The sequence below is a fragment of the Echiichthys vipera genome (assembly GCF_963691815.1).
Source record: "Echiichthys vipera genome assembly, chromosome: 7".
Lineage (NCBI taxonomy): Eukaryota > Metazoa > Chordata > Actinopteri > Perciformes > Trachinidae > Echiichthys > Echiichthys vipera.
The window spans coordinates 10968516-10990591 of record NC_139832.1 but is presented as its reverse complement, the minus strand read 5'-3'; the positions used below and the strand labels follow the sequence as shown (position 1 = coordinate 10990591).

At 42.0% G+C, this 22076-nt stretch overlaps 1 protein-coding gene across 1 annotated transcript in view; it reads right to left on the bottom strand.

Moving 5' to 3' along the window:
* Positions 1-21482, bottom strand: part of igf1ra (insulin-like growth factor 1a receptor) — a 73610-nt gene extending 52128 nt beyond the window's left edge. The window contains 2 exon segments of the mRNA XM_083917042.1: positions 12793-13356; positions 21130-21482. Of these exon segments, the coding sequence (XP_083773168.1) occupies positions 12793-13356; positions 21130-21235 (670 nt within the window). The 5' untranslated portion in view covers positions 21236-21482.
* Positions 21483-22076: the final 594 nt, after the last annotated feature.

The window sequence follows — 22076 nt, the reverse complement described above, 5'->3', positions numbered from 1 at the left end:
ATAAACAGAAAGAAATGTCAAAAGCATGTCTGAAATGTAAATATTTCGAAAATAAAAACCATTCGGATTCAGCTATCCTCTTATTTAAAATAGCACTACACCATGTAGAGTAAATAAAACAAACAATACAAAAGGTACAAAGTGTTGCCTCCATAGAAATACCAGGAACAAAAGAGTAACAGAAGACTTCTCGTCTTTAACCGAGACTGGCTTCCACTAATGAAGCATTTGGATATATTTTCATGCACAGAAAGAATGACATGCTAACGTATTGGAAGGGAACCAATCATCTTTTTTTCTATTTTTGTCTCTCTACCACATTAAAGCATCATTCCTTTCCACAGAAATGGGATATTTTTGATGTGCTTCTCTACTGTAGCTAAGAGAGAAAACATCAGATGAACAAAAAATTGCGATCCTTCCATTACCGGCTGAGAAAATTGAGAGAAAGCCGGAGCCGGATGAAGTTCGAGGGGTTTTCCTAAATAGGAGCATCTGTGTCATTACCCCACACACGGGTAGAGGAAGTGAGAAGAAAAGAAAAAGGTTGAAAGATAATACCATTTATTATGCAGTGAGGTAGGTGGAATGTAAAAACAAGTTTTTTTACAAGCAAGTACATGTCTGGTCTGGAAAAGTGCTCACAACACTACATAAAGGATAGGACAGTGTCTCACTGCTGGGAAGGGCTGAGACACGGACCACAACACAACAAATACACAAGTGTGTTTTTTAACTGTATCATTGTGGGATGGTGGATTTTGACTTACTTATCAACAGCAAATCACAGCATCTTAAAACCACATCACAGTTAAACAGAGAGGTGGAACAGAACAAAAGTTAAGGCATGCTGGCGACCGTAGCGAGGAGAGGCTACGCTGAGTATATGAGTGTGAGTAATAAAATATGAATGAGAATGGGCGGTGTTTACATGCAAGCTGTGGGCTAGTGTCTGTCATGTTTATCAGACAGCCACAGAGAGAGGCGATTCTTGACGCATACTCAAGTGCAAACAAGCCCCGCAAGCCTCGTCTCTGTAATTGATGCACTAACGGGGGTGGGTGGTGGGGGATGGTGTTGGAACTGACGGGGGACGAATCCAGACTGGGACTTCAAAAGGCCTGCTGGGCGCTTATCAACAAATGCGCTCTCATTAGACGTAAGACGCCGGAACAGATGAAAGGAGTGCTAATGCACCTCCACCTCCACCCCCGTCAAGCATCCATTCTGCTCTATCAGCAGCAGACCTGAGGAGCCAGGCTGTTAAAGGAGAATGTATAGTATCAAAAACACACACAGACAAACAGTGGTGAGTTTTTAAAGTCGGTAACAGGCACATCCCTCACCAGGGAAGGGCATGCATTCATCCAGCAGGCTAAGGACTGTTTATGTCATGTTATTGTTTTACAAACTTCTATTGTCCGAATGATTCCCAGAAAATTGCAGTTAAAGAAAATGCTGTTTTCAGCCCCTCAAATATGACTATTTCCTGTTTTACTCAATTTGATATCATATTTAACTGAATGTCTTTAGGTTTTGGACTGACTAACAAGACATTTAAATACATCACCTTGGACTTTAACCATAGTGCCCACAGCATTGAAACAAATAAAAGACATTCAAAAATGTGTTGGTTGAAAGCAAATCCGATCTGTATCCATTTTTTACTGTAAATTACCAGGGTGTATTGGTGTAAATGTATTGCCTATTTCATTGTATGTCCATATTTGTAGTGTGTTGTGGTTTTATCATACTGAAAGCTGTCTATTTTAATTACACTGTACATTTAAAAGACCAACTAGGGACAACAGCTGAGAATTAGCAACGCTATAAACTATATGTGCAGTACATCGGTTTTATGTTCTGTATCGGTTTTATGTTCTGTATCAGGACAATATCAAATAAAAGAAAATTGTATTTAGTTTTATACGGCACTTTGCATGCAGGGGCTACATTGTGATGTATACAAATATTGGAAAAATCTTTGTCATGATATTGACTTTGACCACATCCCCCAGCCTTACTTGACAAATCTCTCTGATGATCTCCTTATGGGTCAGCACCATGTTGTCATGCAGGTGTACTGTAGGGTTACAGGAAAACGGTGACAAAACTGTCCTGTCACCTTACCCTAGCCTATCTGCCACTATAGAGTCACAATAAGCTTTAATGTCCTGCGGGTCTAAAGCCAATTTAGCGAGAATGAATGAGGATAGTGGCAGCTCCCATGTGATGTGGCCTTTCCCTCCCTTCAAGCAGCAGGCAGAGACAGAGCTGCAGTGGGGAGCTCCAGAGACCTCTATATTTATCTGACACGGTAACAAACCGCTGTCCGACTGCTGTACGCTGCAGTTTCTCTTCAACAGACCCTCCCCGGCCTCCACATCCTTTCTCAGACTCTGCCCCGCTGTGGCCAGTGATGAGGGAACCAGGAATGACACAGCAACGTGTCATCATGAATAAAATTGCATCCGCATCCGCATCCGCATCTGCGTCTACAGGAAGAAATACACAATAATTCTGGCACTGTATAGCTCATCAGCGCCGCTTCACACAACACTGCTGGATTTCTCTATATGAGGAGCCATATTTCAAAGTTGTGAGCCATATTTCATCCTGGGCCACCCCGATGCTGACAAAGCACCAACTGGTGATCGCTGTGTTGGAGTGGCCCATTGAGGCGGCCAGCCAAGGAGCTGCTGGTCTGCCAAGCGTGTCATGCCAAGAGGGCTGGAGAAGGCAGAGGAGCCTCAGCCACCTGTGACCATTAGGCTGCGTGCTGACAACTGCACAAGGCCCTGGGGATCCCACCCAAACAAGCCGAGGAGAGAGAGAGAGTAAGGGGAGGCACCAAGGCACCAAACAGGGTCAAGGTCATTTTTTAGTCATTGACAGAAAGCAGACTAATGACATTAGCCAAGTCAGGCTGCTTTATGGATTGTTGACACTGAAAGATATACGGGGGAAGATTTGTAAAGAGCTGACATGATCAAAACTTTGTTTGGAGCTAATATAACGTCAATCCTCATGCAGGCTAACAGACGGGAAAGTGTGTTGATGTCACAGCCATTTCATTTACAGTAACTGTGATTCATGAGATGTCCTTTCATCTACTCATTGTACACATGCTCTGAAAAAGAACAGACAGCAAAACACACTAGCACACACACACACACACACATTAGATCCATGACTCATTCTAAGCTACTGCAGGATACAATAACTGCTCTTTACCAATTATACAATAACTTTACTAGATTTGATTATAAGATGTATCTCTATTCAAACTGCCTGTGTACCTCCAAGCTTATTTAGTACCAAAACTTCGTAGTCACAAAGCTCTAAAACAAGATGCATCCCGCACATCAACTGCATCGACACACACTGACATGCCCTTGGAAAATGGATCCGTTTTCAAAGAAACACACACATTTCAGCCATGTGTGGAGGGAAAGGTAGAGGAGGTAGATCAGATCCCTCGCCTCCTTAACACACACACACACACGCACGCACGCACGCACGCACGCACGCACGCACGCACGCACACACACACATACACGGGGGGGGGGATAGAGGAGCAGTGTTTCTGTGACCTCAGTGAACCTGACTAACTGTTCTGGCAAAGCGGGATACTCTCCTCTCTCTGCGGTATGCCAGCATACATCCTCACCTCTGCAGGAGAGATTTGTCAGCAGGAGATTTCCTTTTTTTCCGCTGTGGATTTAATCCGTGCTCTCAGAGCTTACTTGCAGGCATGGCACATTATCTCTCAGGAAGCACTGCCAAGCCAGCCCAGCAGTGAGTAAAATGACTGGTGTGGCCTGCACTATTCGGAGGGATAGAGCCCGGCCATGCAGGCAGACAGAGGCATGGGTGCAGGCCCAAAGGGCAGACACAAGCAACGGACCGTACTCCTCTCTCTCACTTTTTTGATAGGCGTCACTAAGAGGCGGAGATAGCCCTCATCCTTCCTGCCGTTCAGAGCAGGAGTGAAGGGAACCTACCACAGAGTGTGTGTGTGCGTGGGGGGCACGGCTCTGCAGGAGGAAGTTATACTATTCACGCAGATTTATGAATGAGTGGTGAGAGCAAAGGATGAGTCATAGCTTCCGAGCTGTACAGCCAGAAGGCAGCAGTCAGCCTATCACCAGAGGCACTACTGGGTGGCTCAAATAGGCATCAAGCAGACTGGAACCACACTACACACTGGACTTACGCATACATTCACAAAGACACACACACAGATGAACACAGCAGGCACAGTCACAGGAGGAACACACAATCTGGGCACAAGTTGAGGAAAACTTGTAAACGAAGAGGGATGGCACGTGAGAGAGAAGATGGAGTGTACGTGTGTGTGTGCATGAGTACCTGGGTGTCTGAGTGCAAGTGTGTCAGTCAGTCTCTTTGGAGACTAGCAGCATGACACACAGGTCCTATTTTGGTCAATCAAGGCTATGAGAGGAAACCTAGGAAAAGAGGCCAATCTGTCAGCGCTTTGAGAGGAGTCCTTTGTAGGCCACAGAGGACAGGAGCCGGATAAACTTGTGGCGCCGGCCATCAATGGACAATAAGGCTTGCTGTTTATACATGGACAATAACACACTGTATGACCGTGTCATCATGAATGAACTTTGCTAACTTGCAATAATCAAATTGAAATTATGCCGAGAAAGACACTGTTGATGACATTAAAAGTTAGCAATAGCAGTCGACACGTGTCTGTGGTTTTTCATGAGCTTTGCCACACTCTGCTCAAGCAGTGAGGCAAATATAATATGTTACAATTTGGCATTTGGGAGTAACTCAAAACAAATTAAAGTGTGAGGCAAAAAGAATTCCATTCTGACCAATCACACTCGCCACTCATGCTCCAGGCCTCTCAAAAGTCCAAAGGCAACCAATAAAACCAATTGAGCAGAAAAACTATTTGTAACCAAACAGAGTTTTTCCCCTTACTTTAAGAGGGCTCAGGTTCTGGGTACTCCGTGAAGAAGGTCTCTGTTTTGGGAGAAAATACTAACATCGGCTGGTAACACTTACCAAGAATGACATTAATGAATGTGACCTAGATGGGAGAAAATGTGGCAAAGGCCAAGAGAGGGAAGGAGACGGAGGGAGGGAGGGTGTAGTGGTGTAGATGAAATGTATTGAGACAGAAAACACACACACACTCTCTCACACACATATACAAAGAAGCAATCACAAATGCATACTATTAGTGTTTTCTGTTCCCATTAAAATTGACAGCTAATGATTGTAACTAATATGCTATATTCAACTAAAATACTAATCTAATAAATCAGTTTTTCTTACTTTACATTCATTGATTTACTGACACACTAACTGACATAGATCTGGACATGTGTAGTCTATATTGTGGAAATAATTCACACACACACACACACACACACACACACACACACACACACACACACACACACACACACACACACACACACACACACACACACACACACACACACACACACACACACACACACACACACACACACACACACACACACACACACACACACACACACACACACACACACACACACACACATACATACACATACAACCAACCAACCAACCAACCAACCAACCAACCAACCAACCAACCCTATTTCCAGATGGTTGTCGTTTCTCCTGCCCTTGGACCACGGTTTAAAAAGACATAAGCGTCTAAGAACACAAATAGATCAAAAGACTACCATGAAGGGAGCTTTGTCTGCTTTCTCTTATGTATTTATTGCAAAGACACCATGGAGCTGTAAATCAATAGTCCTCAGTCCTCTGGGGAAATAATAGAGACAAGGATGTGTGCACACACAAACAGTGTCAGCAGGGCCAGTTAACTGAACAGGATGAATGTGTCTCATGTGTTGAACAAATTCTCCAAGTTACCTACAAGTAGGGCTGGTCAATACGGAAGAAACCTTCTATCCCATTATAGGTAATTTCATATCTCGATAACAATATAGATCATGATAAAGCATGTTTTCTAGAGGTCTCCAAATCTACAATTCTATTCGATTTATGTTTTAAACTTAAACAAGGTGTACCTGAATGCACCATGGAATCTCGTAGGATTCCACACACTTTCTCATTCGTTGTTTGTTTACATAACTCACTGAAAAGGCAGAAAATGTTGCCACACTCTTAACTTCAGGGAGGCAGGGGGATTTTTTGCAGCTGCAACTGTGCAAGTAAGGGGGCGTAGAGAAAAAAAAATACTGGGGGAATTGTCAATACTGCTTTTGATTTCAGTAATGGAACATGAAAGCTCATTTCAGTCTGTTTTTGATTTAATATCAAAATCATGACACCCCTAATATTATCTGGTAATTTCACAATGATAAAGTCCCCTATTGTATATTCCTTTGTGAATTAAATACTTGACAGATTAAAACTACAGAATATTTCCTCATTTGATTAAGCATTCAGTCCAAAATAGCAGTTATGGGAACTATAGACGAAAAATGTCCAGCAATACTCTTAATATGTTTACATGCATGCACACAAATAGTGTGATGTAAAAAATGATATTGCCTTAAAACATTTCACATCAGGTTTTCTGAGAAATTTGACTTAGGGCGCACTCACACTGTTCACCCGTACCGTGCCCCGTGCTTAGGGTACTTGCCCCCCCCCTGCTGGCCAGCCCGTTTGTACTCACACTGCCTGGGCCTCGCGCAAATGCTTCTTGCCTGTCCATACGTCATCATGCCGTAACACGTCACACGCATAAATTGACGTCATCGCTATGCGTCGCTTTGTTTACAAATCTTTCCATAGACCTCAGAGTTTTTGTGCGTCTTGTCCGACTGTTTTTGGATATTTTCATCCGACCAAATCTGCAGTAAATACTCCACCTCCGAATCACACCAACGTGAACTTTTTGCCGCCATTGTTTTAAATGTCCGCGCATGGTCCGTTTTTGTTTTTTTTTATATGTCCGAACAGGCGCACATAAAATGACATCGTAGGCCTCGTGCTCGTGCTTGTACACGTGTGCACGCTCGTGCGCGTACATGTGCAAACACGCTTTACCACCTCTCTCAAACGGTCCGTGGACGGCCAACTGGCCGCAGTTAGGCGCGGAGCGGTTGCACTCACACTGGTCAAACGGACTAGGCTTTAGCCGTAAAACCTGTTTGGGCAGGGTAGGGAAGGACAGTGTGAGTGCGCCCTTAGTATGTGCTTGTTATTATCAATTCAGAAGACATCTGGTCATGATATCTTCTTATATCATTTCATGCGATTCCATCTAAATAAAAAATCATATAAAATTACCACCCAGCTGTAACTACAGGGGCCGTCTACACTAATGTGCTGAAATGCTGGGCAGTTACCGAGCACAGGCCCAGTTTCTTCTTTCCCAGGACACCGTGGCACCTGGTGAACAGAACGAAAAATCGAAGCATACTAGTGGAGAACATGTTAGATCTGATTTTTTCCAAATTTAGTCTGGTGGTTGTGGGAGGGCAGGAATGAATGAGTCTGATCAACATGAGTGCCATCTCTTTGGCACTAACACTGGCACGCTGCCTTAGCTATGTACAAAATGGAGCAGAGCTCAGGCGAGTAGCTCATGCTAGGTGGAAAGATCAGATGTATGGGTACTAGGTCATTGTGCTGAGTGTGCCTCCAGGAGAGGAGGACTGTCAAGATTGGAATTTGAGCCCTTTTTTACATCCTGTCTCAAAAAAGCGCAGGACTTTGATGAGCTTCAGGAAAGCCGTTAAATATTTAAAAGCTTCCTTGTATCAGCTGTTGGATGTTGGTTAAACAAAAGCGACTGACAAATGATCAAGGTGCACAACACCCATCAGACAAGCAAAAAATAGACCTACATAAATATCATCAACTTCATCAGTTTAGCTGCTTCTTGCCAACAAATAGTCTCTGTATGGCTCTGCGCATGTTTAGCACATACAGCCTGTGCTGTGTATTTCCCCCTCTTTATCCCCCACAACTGCAATGAGTAAGCCAGCAGGAATTTCTACCTTATATACTAAAAGGGGCAGACTCATTCTACCCAGCTTAACATGGTTCTACCTAAAGTATCAATAAATCTAGCTCTTAGCCAGCACAAACAGAGCATAACTCTCATCTACTCTGTTCAATCTTTCGACAACAAGAAGTATGAGCTATGTGGTAGCTCCAGAAATCAATTTACAAAAGTCTCAGAAGGAAAAGGAGGATTCGCATTCGGTTTTCTCTCGGATTAATTCATATTTTCTTGTCATAATGTTTTGATTAAATTCATTAGCACAGAGAGAAAGAAAAACAACTAGAGTGAAAATAAAAAATAAAGAAGAATATATGTTAACAATTAGTTGGATGTTACTCTATTGTTTTATAAGATAGGCCCTGTGATATTGTATATTATTCTTATTGTCAGTAAGTCTCAAGTAAAGACCGAAACCAACAATTTATCCAGGTAACGTCTGTGTAGCAAAAGCTTGACATATATTTTCTTATTCTTCACTTAGAGTAATATTTGCTAAAGTTTTAAAAGAAAATACATATTTTTTAATGACACTTTTTCTTTGTGATCTGTTTTTAAAGATTAGCCACCCAACCAAAGAGCTTGGGGGTGAGTGCCACAGACAGTGGAGAGAAGTCAAAGCATTGAGAGACAGATTGGAGGTTTTGGTTCTTTCAAGAGATTAGTTGACAATGAGAATATTGCCTGCTGTTTGTGTCTTTCAAAGATATCAAACGTCATAAATTGCAAACCAAAAAAACAGCAGAAAGAGTAGAAAAAATACTTTGTCTGCCCATCTGAACCTGCTTACCCTTCATCCTCTAAAAGAAACTGCTTTTCCTTGCTGTGAAGTGGCCTTAGGTCAGAGCACTCAGACCAGAGATATCAAGTGGGTCTCTGGCAAGAAGGGAGTAAACATATTATCAAATGCAAAAGTCTCCCAAGCCAGTAGAGAGCTCTCCCAACTGCCAAAGCTTCAAAATGCTTTTGCTCTGATGCGTTTCTTCTGGGTTCAGTACAAGGACACACTGTCTCTGTGGCATAACAGGACAGCGGGTCTCCTTACGTCAAATTTCACCTTACACCACTATAGCGCACACACTCAAATGCAAACTGACACTACACCACTTTCAACCAAGGACAATTAAGTTTTTCTTTCTCAAAAAACAAAGTTTCAGTATGTGGACATTTTAAATCATTCAACATACAAAGACAGTCTTGACTTTTGACATTTCAAAACACAACATTCAGGACATGATGTTCCTTAAAATCGACCAGCACACTGTAAGTTAATATTGTATCACATTAAGAAGACATGTGAGCTATTTGAGGACTAGCGGGTGTGAGAGTGTGTGCCTGCCTGTGGAGCTGTGGAGACTGACCTGCCCTAAAACTGGGCATGGACACACCAGTATGCTTTCTTGCTCGTCTGCATAATATTAAAAGCCTCTTGTCTATCTTTCTTTGGCTCAGGTTCAGGGGCAAGAGGGAGGCCTGTGTGCAGCAAACACAGAAACCTGAGGAGGCTATTTGAGGCAGGCCAGACAGTTTTTAGTCACGGGATCCCCCAAAACTCAAAGCAAACAGCATGCAGTGTCAAAGGATCCAGAGCATGGTCAAACGAGCCGGTTGGCTGTGACCACTGCAGTGATGAGAGAATGTCTCCCGACAAGTAAACAGCGGATGACAGCCAGAGCTGTTAACAGCCCCTGATAAGCCCTGTAGAAAAGAGTGAGGTGAAAATAGAGGAGGAAACACCAACAGAACAACTGACAAGGACAATCAGAGATGAGATCCAGGCTGAGGCTAAGCGAAGTGGAGAACGCTGGTGAGGAAGAAACGGACAGACAGCGTGTTCGAAGTGGGGAAAGCAGCGGCAGGGAGGATTTACAAGGAAGCATGGGGGGGTGAAGAAGGAGCAGGAGCGGCGAAAAAAAAACAAAGGGAGTGATGGGCATTTTTCAACCCTCAAAGCACTGTGCTTGAGCGAGAGCTTGCCGTTGAGCTTGTATACTTGACATTTGTCTGACATTTCCCCTCAGGGCCCCTCCTTCGGCGTACGGGTCCTCAGTCCAGGCCTCTGTACGCATCGCTGCCTGCCACTAAGAAGCACCCAGAACCTCTGCTCCAATCTGCACATCCCTACACGTTCACTCCCACCCAGCCACAAGTAAAGCATTAACCTGGCTCATTCTGTCCCAAACTGTTGTGGGAAGTATCTGGTAGGTGAACAAACATGTGGAAAGAGGAGTTTTGTTGTTGCTCTGTAAAGCACTAGAAGGCCCAGAGGCCACAGTAGTGTGCTAGGCAGACAGCACTCCCTTCTCATGCAGTGTAATTAAAGAGGAGACTGGGCCATATTGACTACAAAACCACTGAATGCCCTTGAAGGAACATCTGTACTGGAGAAAAACAAGACAATTATGCAGAGGGGTGGAGGGAGGAGAGAGGAATCTTGAGCAGGAAGGAAAGAGGTAGACACATCAAGCCTTTAAAAAGACATCGTGAGAAATGTTATCTGTGCATGAAGCCTGGAAAATTAACCGAGGCTGTCCTCTCTTAGTGTATTAGTCAACTAATCAGTTGTTTTGGCCATAGTTGATTAAGATTTTTTAGCCGATTAGTAATATTTTATGCTTTTCTCATGCTGAATGACTTATTTCCACGAAAATTATGAACACATATCTGCTTTTACATGTTTGTTTGCAGAGAAGTTCAGTTTTACAGATCTGTCGATTAAATCAACTAATCGATTAGTCAACAGAATCGTATGAGTGTTAATCGAATTTCTTCCATCGCGAACAACCATAATAAAAGACCTCACAGACCGGCTTGCGCTTTATTCGGTCCTATTATCGCTTCAGTAACTCCTCCTTTTTGTCCCGCTGTGTTGCTCCCCCGAGCCTTTATCTGCAGCCTTGAGACCTCAGGGCCCTCTAGATGAATGCATTTACCCTGACCTCGGCCGGGGCCTCACAGAGAAGTGAACTGGTTCAAACTGTAGTCCTGCTCTGCCTCTCAAGTCCGACATGTGAGAACAGAGTTTCACAGCAAAACACCACAAAGTTTCTACTGCGGGATGAGCAGACCTGACTTGAAGGTCATTCACAATGTAGCATTTAGTAAACAAAGCGTGTTTAAGAGTCTTTTCCTTTGTTATCTGAATAAAGAAATTCTTATCAAGCCTAACAATACTTTTTTAAATTCACACATCCAACAGATCGAGGAATCGATAACAAGATGCAGGGAGCGCCAAGCGGTCATTGCATCCAAGAACTAAACAGAGGCACAACAATAAACACCATTGCTTTTCTATAGAGACAGACATGGTCACTAGGGAAAGGGCGCAATCTTCATTTCCACTATTTGTTCTGAGGGTCCCGGGGGGTGAAGGAGGGTTGTGTTTGAGACTCCTAAACTGACCATGGGAGCTGTACACAGGTTCTCAATAGAAAAGGGCTGGAGGGACATTTTCCCACCATTATTTCACACAGATGAGAGGGCAGAGAAAAGCAGGAGACCGACGAGTTTTCCATGCCAAAAACAACAAGTGTGACATAATCCATTTAACCATGAAAAAAAACATTTATCTGTATCTGTATCTGATTTTTTGTGATTACAAAATCAACTTTTGAGATAGGGCATTGTGTGTTATTCTGAAGTGCAGTCTGTGAAGGAATTTTAACCTCTGAAAAAAGAACATTACGCAAACCCTCTGCACCCTTGGAGAAATGTTAAGAAAGTAAATCATAGATCATAGATGGCTGCTTGACATTTTCAAAATAGCAGCATGAAAAGCGACACAGGCAAGAATTGTTGGATTTCATGTTGGAAAGAACATTTCATCAACAGCTCAGCTTTGTCTGTCTGTGTCAACCAGGCTGCTGGATTATATTACAAAGGCTTGAACTGCCTTCTACTGTAGTTTTGAAGAGGCATGCGACAGCTGATCTGGTTATCTCAATTTCTAATCACAAAAGCAAGAACTGTCTGTCACTCTGAAATCTGAGAGAGAAAGAGCGGTGAAGATATGTAATGTCGCTACAAGCTGCTACAATCACCTTGAGAACTGAACACAAATACACATAACTGAATTAATTCAAACCTGCAGCTCGAGAGGAATTTAAATGTATATATACTCTCTACTCTATATATATATATATAGAGAGAGAGAGAGCGAGACAGAGGTAGAGAGAGATCAATAGAGAGGAAGAGAGATGATATGACCCTCCTCTGAACTGTTTTTAAAAATGCATGACCCTACCGCGAGGCTGAAGTTAAACAAGGATGACCCTCCCCTAAATTCTTCAATATACCCCTTTTTCATAAATTGCAAAAAGTCCCTAAGGCAAATATTTAACTGACATGGTCCAGACAGGTAGACTAGCTCATTTCTTGGCAGAGCAACTTCAACCTCAACTGAGTATGCCTTTCTAATACCTGGTGCTCTATATTGCAGCCATCCTTCACTCCACAAATAGCCTGATCTAAAGACAAGGTCTCTATAATGAACAGAGAGGAAATGTTTGCACTGGCCCGTGGACAATCCTGCAGCCTGACGGAAATGAAGGGAAAACACTGCATAGATTCATGGGATTTGTTCGCTGGTAAAAAGAAAATAAAAGAAATGCACAATTTCATGTTTATACGACTGTAAACCACCTACGTCGATCAAAGTCACTCTGCATTTACTGTACTTTTAGCAAACATCACATTTAAAGCTGCGTCATTCTTTTCTCGACATGACCTGCTGGGATTAAGTTTTTTTTTAAAAACCACCATAGAATTGAGGTTACCTTTCTGGCACTGGTTGGAGGTCCAACAGCGGTAGTCGTATTTATCGTTGAAAGACGTCCTCTGACAGAGAGGGTTATCCTCCATGATGCCTGGGCAGACATTGCCACACTCCTTTGACTTCTTATTCCCATTGATAACGTTGTAAAACCCACTATCCATAATAAGAGACCAGTCCACTGAGTCCAAGTAGCAGAGCTCAGGGTTTTTTTCAATACGCATGGCTCCCCGGGTGATGTTCCTCAGGTTGTACAGGCCAATGTCCTTAAGGCTGGTCATCTCGTAGATGACCAGCGCGTAGTTATAGAAGAGATTGCGCCCGCGGATGACACTCAAGTTGGGGAAGAGCATGCTGAGGCTGTCCAGGCCCGAGACGCGAAACAGCAGCAAGTAGTCGGTGATGACGGTAAGCTTTGGGAAACTGAGGGAGCGGAAGACCTCCTGATGGATATTGTTAGTCTTGTCGTTGATGAGAAGGATCTGGAGATAGCCCTCCACCACCGTACAGTTCTCCAGCCGCTTGAACTCGCTGATCTCATTTCGGATGTCGATACTAGGACCACAGACTGGAAGACACAGAGAAGGGGCAACATCATTCTCTTACTCGAACACATCCTCAAAAATGCAAATATAATAGAGAGTATCACAGATTTTCCTTCGTTTCTGAAATTAATGTAACAGAACTTTTTGGTGGGGAATACAGCAATGCTACTTATAGATTAGCATGTAGATTACTCTTGCGAAAACATTTTAATTACGATAATAATCTTCTTGAAGCATATAATTCTGTTAGTCAAGATGGTTAGGCTGATACTTTGCTGGCAACATGCCCTGTTAACAAATAGAGCTTTGAAAAAGACGGTGTGTTGATACACCTTCCGTCATAAGCTAATGTTTCCCTGTAAAATGTTGTGTGTGTCACCTCAGATAACCCCAGCATTTGAATAAGGCAGTCCTCTGTGCTCGGAAAACAACACTTGAAACCACAGTGCCTTGAGCGTTCTCCACCAAACACACACACACACACACACACACACTTTAACAACAAAGACACATTTATTATTGATGACAATCAACTCTTGCTCTAATCATCTAATAGATCAGTTACTCCACCTAGGAATGAATGGTAGATGATATTCTCATAATGTAATTGTGATCTAATGTAGTGGTCCTATTACCTTTGTTGTCTTATGTACCATCACAGCCCATCAAATGAAATTATGAAATTGATTAAGTACCCATTTATTGACAATTCCCTCATGTTCTACATTTGTTTACAGGCTAGGAATATATTTCAATTATTTTACACTTTAATGAAATAAAAGTGGATATCATTATAATTCTTGAAATTCTCCAAGTTTTCATTTGCACCACTTGGAGTGGTAGAAGTTTCAACCATAGGCCATGGTATATTTGGATTATATCACAGATAAGGGGATGTTGTTCGACCTGACGAACTGTCTAAAAGAAGGTCAGTCAGCACAGGAAATGCCTTGACATATGAGCTTCTTGGTTAAACCTGTTATGTTCTTACAGAGGCTTAGGATGCTGTCGCAGTGAGAAACACTGCCGCAGTGGCTGATAAACCAAACCAAATAGACGAACAGGCATGTTTTCAATAAGAGTCTTTGATCCTGTCACAACACTAAGGATAAAGCAAAGAGCTAAACTGTTTCTAGTCCCCAGATAAACAAAGTACCAACTGTTTTCCCTTCTAAAAAGGTAAAATGCTTGTAGAAATCCTTCAAAAATAATATATGTTACCTTTTTGGCATTTATGCAACCATATGATGTTATGCGCTCTCAAAATGTCCTTGTGAGTAAATCAACTTTCCTTCAGTAGAGACAAAAAAGGATATGTTTGATGTTCTTTGTTCAAACTACTCTGCCAAAAATAGAAGCTGCATTTATGGGGATGAATGGGCTATATTTGTTCCTGTCAGGGTTTTCACTTCTCCAAATTTAGAACGGAAACGATTACACCACAAGAAAATAGTATTTGCTTTCTCCAATCAACACCAATGCCCCTGGGCTCCACTTGTGAGCCATCGAGCTGCATGTCTTCTTTGTTTCATTGAGAATTTTCTCCCAGCCTCTCCAGCAGCCGGAGAGAGAGAGGGAGGAGGGGTGGAGCCACTCAAATACAAAGACTAATTTGTTTGTTAGTAAAGAGAAACTCTAGGCCGCACTTCCTGATGAGGGCATTAATAAAATCAGGGGGCGCCTGGCCAGAGAATGGGAGGGGGAGCGAAGAGATACTGTGACAAAGGAGAGAGTTATCTGCGACCATCCTGCCGTTGTAAAAATACAGCAAACAGAAACCGTGAAATGCACAAATGTATTTCTGGGTGTCACATAGACTTTTATCATCACCTTAAATTGATTTATACTTAAAAACTGCTGAATAGAGAGAGAGGAGAATAGAAACAAAGGAATGCAGAATGAAAGGAAAACCTCTTCTTTGCAATTCCCTTGTTCTACTCATTAAGCGTGTTAAGTTCCAGGAATTCCAATCATTTCCTTGGAAAAGGATTGAGTAGGATGTTGCCTCAAACTAAGCCTCCAGGCTTCTCTGATCCTTGCCAGCCAATACGTGTTGTGAAGACAACAACACCAATAAATACCAAACCCTTTATTCATTGCAACATAAACAGGAAGAAGTAGGGGGTAAAATTAAAGCGCTGACGTATCATAATGACCTAAGTGTGATGTAGATATTTAGCACCAGTGTCCACAGAGAGGGATAAGCCTGCAAACATGCGTGTGTCTCTCCCTCCTGTCTCTCTTTGCTCTTCACACTGCTGAGTAAACACACGTATCTCCACAGTGTAATGGGATCCATTGGCTCATGTTTATGATTGATAAACCTTGCCCTGGCCCTCCATGGAAATGTCATCATACAAACACATAGACACTCACACACACAGACACACACCTGCGCATGCACTCAAACACTCAAACCGGACCCTTTGTAAGTCAGTCAAAATGAGCCAAAGTTAATGGTCACTGTGAGTCAGATTCAGTAAACATGCCCTAAATGTAAATAAACTTAATCTTAGTTTTGGCTGACACAAACATGACTCTCAGACCACATGGCGTGCGGTTTATCAAAAGGCCACAGACTGAGCATTGGGGGAAACACACACAGTAATTGTGTGATTTTCCAAACTCCAGGAAGGCTATGAAGAATGCTTCTGAAGAGGTGTTATTTTAATCTACAATAAGCAGGGCTCTAACTGTATTTATTTTTGATTATGTAGAAAACATTCTGTATTTTGTAGAAATTATAACAGTGGAGCCTGCAAATGATTAGTATTGCTACTGGAGAGATGAGTAAAATCACAATTATTTCTAATATTTTACAACAATTTTGAGTATGTTTTATTTGTATTCTGTAACACTGACAAAGCTCCACTCATTTTATGTATATATTTAAAATATATACATATTATATATACATTTCTATATTTTTGAAAACAATTTCAACTAAAAACATATCAACAAATATATTCCTTTATCTGTTTTGAAAATGCCACACTGCATAACTTGTGACCCCACTTGACTGAAAACTGACCGACTGAGAATATAACATTTATATATCTTGTATGAAATATTCATCTTGTACTAAACAAAGTGTTAAAATGTCCTATTATGGGTTTAGTATCATACTCCTTAACAATATATGAAAGTCGGTGCTAAATACTGAGAAATTATAATTATTATATGCGCAATAAGAGTCAAAAGATGTATTCATTGCTTTTACTTTGATGACATTTTGATTGGATTTTATCAATTGAACAGTGAGAGCATACAATGGCAGGAACAGATGTTACACAGCAAAGAATTAACGCCACAGAACCATGATAACCACCGTCAACATTTTCCCACTAAAATCCAGATCTAGTGAGGGTGCTGGTCACTGTGCGGTCATATCCCCTAACACCTGCCACATCAACTGGCCCTAATCCCCAGCATACTGGAAGTCATCTGACCAGCGGTCTGGTGGGCCACTTCCCCTCAGTGGACCTTACTTCAAACACTGTGGCTCAGATTTCACCAAAACCCCAAACAGTAACTCTACACTCTCAATCATAACAAATCTCACACATAGAACCTCTCTGAGAATGAGGGGAGAGGGCAGGAAGAAGCATACTGCACACTAAAACCTGATCACTATAAACAACCACATTTATTTTACTATTCGACTACAGTAAAATATGGTTTGCAATGATTTTTATTAAGGGTTAACGCCTGTAAGGGTGTGTGGAAGCCTGCAGGAAATTTACAAAATAAGAGAAGGAAAATTGTGGGACTTTATTAGTATTTAAATTTAAGTGGTGATGAATTTATTACTTTAATTTGTACATTGTATCATAAAATCCTTTTTTTGGAGTCACCCCAAATATTTTTTTCCTACCCCTACTTGAGATGCAGCTGTTTGTGAGTAGAAACACAAGTTTAAATCAAGTTCACTCCAAGGTCTTTTCCATAAAGGAAAAGAAAAGTGAATAATCAAGCATAATTTTAGGTTTTCTACTACTCTGATTGTGAGCTCAACATCAGATTTAACCTGAAGCTTTAGCCTTTTATGACAGTTTACTGCTGTATTTTATGCACCTATGCTGTAAAATCACAAGCACATACAACTTGCACCTCAGTGTTTACAGCTACCTTTATTCTTCATTACAACAATCACGATAAGCAAGTGATGACCAAACGATTAACAAGAAACGATGAAAAGGTTCCTCGCTAAGATTCTGAAAACACCTCTGAGAATAATCTTTGGCTGATGAATTCTCCATTCGGGACAGATCCACATTCAGTTCTTGATGAACAGCTTTCAACTGATACAGCGAGTGCCATCCATTAGAAAGAGCTAACATTTGCAATCATCTCACAAATTGTACAATACTCCACGGGCCATTAAACAGGCAGCCCGTGATGATGTATGTGCGGTTGGACAGATACTGCGTTTGAGCAAATCCAATGGCGGGACAGTTAAAATAAAGTGTTTAATTAAGCATTGTAAACCTCAGCTGGCAGCCTGGAGGAGCTGCAGGACAGCATTTGACTGCACTCTCACAAACTAGCCCAGTGACACACTTTCACATCCTTACACAGGGGCACGCCACTGACTCAGGCTGTCACGCTGAGTCCTGCTGCAGTACGCACAATGAACTCACATGCTTGCACACAAACACGCTTGTACACACACCATAGGGCTATGGACATTCACTACGCTTTCTCACAGGGGGGTGACACAAGGCATTCCTGCATCCAGCCGAGTCAGTGGGTGGGGGGAAGGGAACGCAACGGTGGATGGTTGAGGGGGAGCGTATGTAACCATGTAGCCCCGGTCACAAGATGGAATGGGGCACCTTGGGGCACACTGACAGAAGTCTTATCTGAGCCACTTGCCCCGTTATGACAAGGCGCACTATACTGCAACATGCCATTCCCCAAAGGCATAGGTAGGAGGGGTGGCTGTCAAACACAATACTTGCTGATGTTTGATTATTTATACCGCCATTCAAGTTTTCCGGAGCAACATGTCCCTTCATAAATAAGTGAACAAGAACACTGGTGTACCCTCATGGAACGGGACAGAGGGTGCCTGTACTCGCACAACCCCTGCACCAATGTTGTTGGTGACATATCTATTTATAACCCTAATCGTAGTGGTGCCAAGTGATGGAGTAAAGCGCATCGGTCTACACAGGAGACCGCTCCGTGTGAACAGCAAAAGCCAATGAAACAGTTTCACAAACTCTCTACTCTTCCAATCAACAAAACAAAGTCTGTTTCTCTTGCAAGTGTATTTTTGCACAGTCTATTTCCATGCACCAAGTCTCTATCTCCCTCATGCTCTCCCTCTCCCTTTTAGAGACTTGTTTGCTGCATACTTGGAAGCCATGGCGTGGAAAGTTTACTGCGGTGAGAGTTAAAAGGGATCTTAATTACGTTTTATTGGTGTGGACAGATTACCAAAATGAACAGAGAAAAAAAAAAGTTTTCAACCCCTAATGGAGCTCTTGGATATCTGTGATTTTCCACTAAGTGATGATATAAGCTGGAAATTCTGACCCTCTGTGGCCCAGTGAAGTAAACATCATCTTTGAGTGATAAACTGGTGAGACCCATCCCTGTCTTGATGTTCACCACAGTCTTTGTCTCTGAACGCTTTGTTCTGGATGGCCTGATGTATTATACACCACAGAGCGTCAAGATCTGAGAGCAACCACTTGTCTCCCAGCCCCCTGCTGCGTTCATGGGTGTCGCACTGGCTCAGAAGGGTGCACAGAAACGCACCCCCACATGGCTGTGTTCGAACCACTGGTCAATAGGACTAAAAGAAAGTTTTTTTTTCTTCTATTTGAATGCTAATATAGGTCAGACTGCACGTCTCCTTCCCATGTCGAGTTGTCTACACCATCCCACATATCCTCTCAGGAAACTATTACTAAAAACAAATACAAATTAGTACGAAAGTGACGTAATACCCTAAACACACACATATACACAAACAAATCATGCCATGCCACCCAAGTTACGCGGACACATAATCACAATATTTGTGCTTGAGGTGGAAAGATAGAGGTCTAGAAGTTTACTGGTGTGTGACTTTAAATTGAAATTAACACATTAAAAGTCACATTCTCCGAAAGAGATTTAAGTATGAATTATTACCAGAAATGCAACCATGGAAAAAAGAATGTTTCAAATTATAACTTTGTAAACCCCACATATATATGTATAAAGGAAATTTAAAAAGAATGTATAACATTATTGTTTTGTTTTTTTACTATATATGATAAATATTAAGTTCACAGACAAAATAGGTCTAAACCAGAACTGGCTAAATCATCTCTTTAATCCAGTTAGTTTTGGCTTAGAGATTTTATTTTTTTTTAGACAGATTAGGCTTTATGTTTGCCCAACATGGTATTTAGAGAAATTCCACTGAAAAGTCTAAAAATGTCATCACCATTCAGCTACAGAAAATGACTCAAACAGCTGTATAATGACAAGAGCAGCAGCCCTCATTGACCCTCATTAATTCCCAGTTGTTCTCTTATAACATTGGCAGAAACAGCCTTGATTCCAGCTGCTAGATACAGAACATTTAGACAAGATTAGATAAGATGACACAATGTAAAATATGCTCGATGAAGCATTTATGAGTGCATTCTAAACACTGAAATCACAGAAAGGGCAATGGAATAATTAGAAGCTCTGGAAACTTTACATAACTCAACATGTAAAAATAAATTTTAGATTTTAGGGAATTCCATGAGAAACAATGAATCCAAGTCTATCTTATTGGCTTTCAAAGGCACATAAAGATCTCAAATTAAAAGCCTCACAGAGAAAATACAACTTGTCAAATTGAAAATGAATAACCTCACCTATTCACTCAATTTCTCAATAAGTTTATACGTTGTTTTACAACTAAAATGTAAAAGTTTTTTACATGTTGTGCCATCTATCATCGCTAGGGTCTCATCAGCGTGGAAGCATGCGTTAGGAGTGGATTGAAACCCCTTCTGAACTCAGGTGCTCCTGTTTGTTGAAGCTTGCATTAATTAATAGTAGCCTACACATCGTTGCATAGGAGCCTGTAGTTTACCGAGTATGGGCTCTGGAGATAAAACATAATTATGGCAATCGGCCTGTGTGTGCTACTTTATATATTTTCATCATGGTGACTGTTGATGAAGATAGTCGGCTGAAGTATATCATGTTGTTCTGTATGATGGACTGTGTTTTTTTTTGTTTTTTTTAAAAGCAGCAAAGGTTTGTGTCTGATTCGGGGGTTTTGACGCGCAGCGACGACGCACCACGAAATGCAAAATGGCCACATGGTCGTAGTAACCTTCAGCTCTGGTCCCTGGATTCATCCCCTGCTCTCTGGATGTCTGACGTGAAGATTACGACGGCGTGTGCCTAGTGTCTCTGCCTGTTTCTAAAAAAACAACACAGCCGCTTCATCAGACGAGCTGATTGTTGCGCACAATAAAGCAGATTTAGCTTTAAATGTGTTCCCCTACTGACGGGCAGCTTTACCACATGGTCCATATGTAAGTAAGAACGCACACGTCGGGGATGTATGCTATGTAGGTTTGTCATAGTGAGTGCCTAGTCCTATTAAAACATGTATTCCCCTTATTTTCTTCTTAATAAATACACTGTAGACATTTGAACACATTATATATCTTATCAGTCTGCAAAACACTGCTTTACAAGAGGTTAAACAGGGCTACAAAAAGCACATTATGTATTAAGGCCATCCCCAATTTAACTACTAAACTTAAACAAAATATGATGATAAAAATACTCACTCTCTCCATGTGTGGAGCAGATGCAGATAGTGGAGACAGACAGCATCAGACCCCAAAACAAGGTCGGGCTACCCATCCGTGTGTCAGATCTCATGTTCCTTAACATTATTCACCTTTCCAAAAAAAAACAACAACCTTAAAATGCAGGGATAAAATTGAAATAAAAGAATGAAGGTACACCAGCGCCTTAAAAAAAAAAAAAGGATGTGAAAAAGAGGAAAAATAAACGTGTAGCCCAAAAAGGCTACCGCGTAGCCTGCAAATGCGTGGCTTCCAGGATTTGCTGTAATATATATATAAATAAATGTTGTAACAGGGGATTCCTTTGAAGGAGAAGAGGAAAATATGCTACAAAAGTCTGCTATTTTTGCCAATCACAGGATACTTTGACGTCGGCTGGTATGGCACACACGCCAGTGATTTTACTGGATAAATGATGGTAATCCCCATCTTCAGTCTCCATCTCTTGAAAACAGCAGTGCGCGTACAGTGCGTATCGGGCCTGGTAATAACAAGATTTAAAAAGCAAAGATCAGACTAAATATTATCATCAGATGCCTTTGCCACCACAATAAATGTACGCCACTGTCGCTCACAAGGATCCCCCGTGTGAAAGGCTGTGTACGAGGAGGAGTGGGGTAGAAAACACGTCCAGATCCACAGGGGTGGTGGCTGCGAGGTTGAAAAATGAATGAAAACCCCTTTTTTTCGCTTATGCCATTCAACCAGCACAGGATCTCGATCCCCACCAAGCAGTCCTGGCCCGCGGTGAGAAGTCGCTTTTTAAACCAATTTCCCAGCTCCTCGGGTCGGACTTATCCCTGCCGTCAGTCGGGATTTGCAGCTGAAAGAAAATACCAGACTTGTGCCACGCAGGAGAGAATGGGTCTCTCCAGCTCTCCAGCTAGACGACCTCGACTGGGGTGGGAGGGAGAATGTGTCCACAC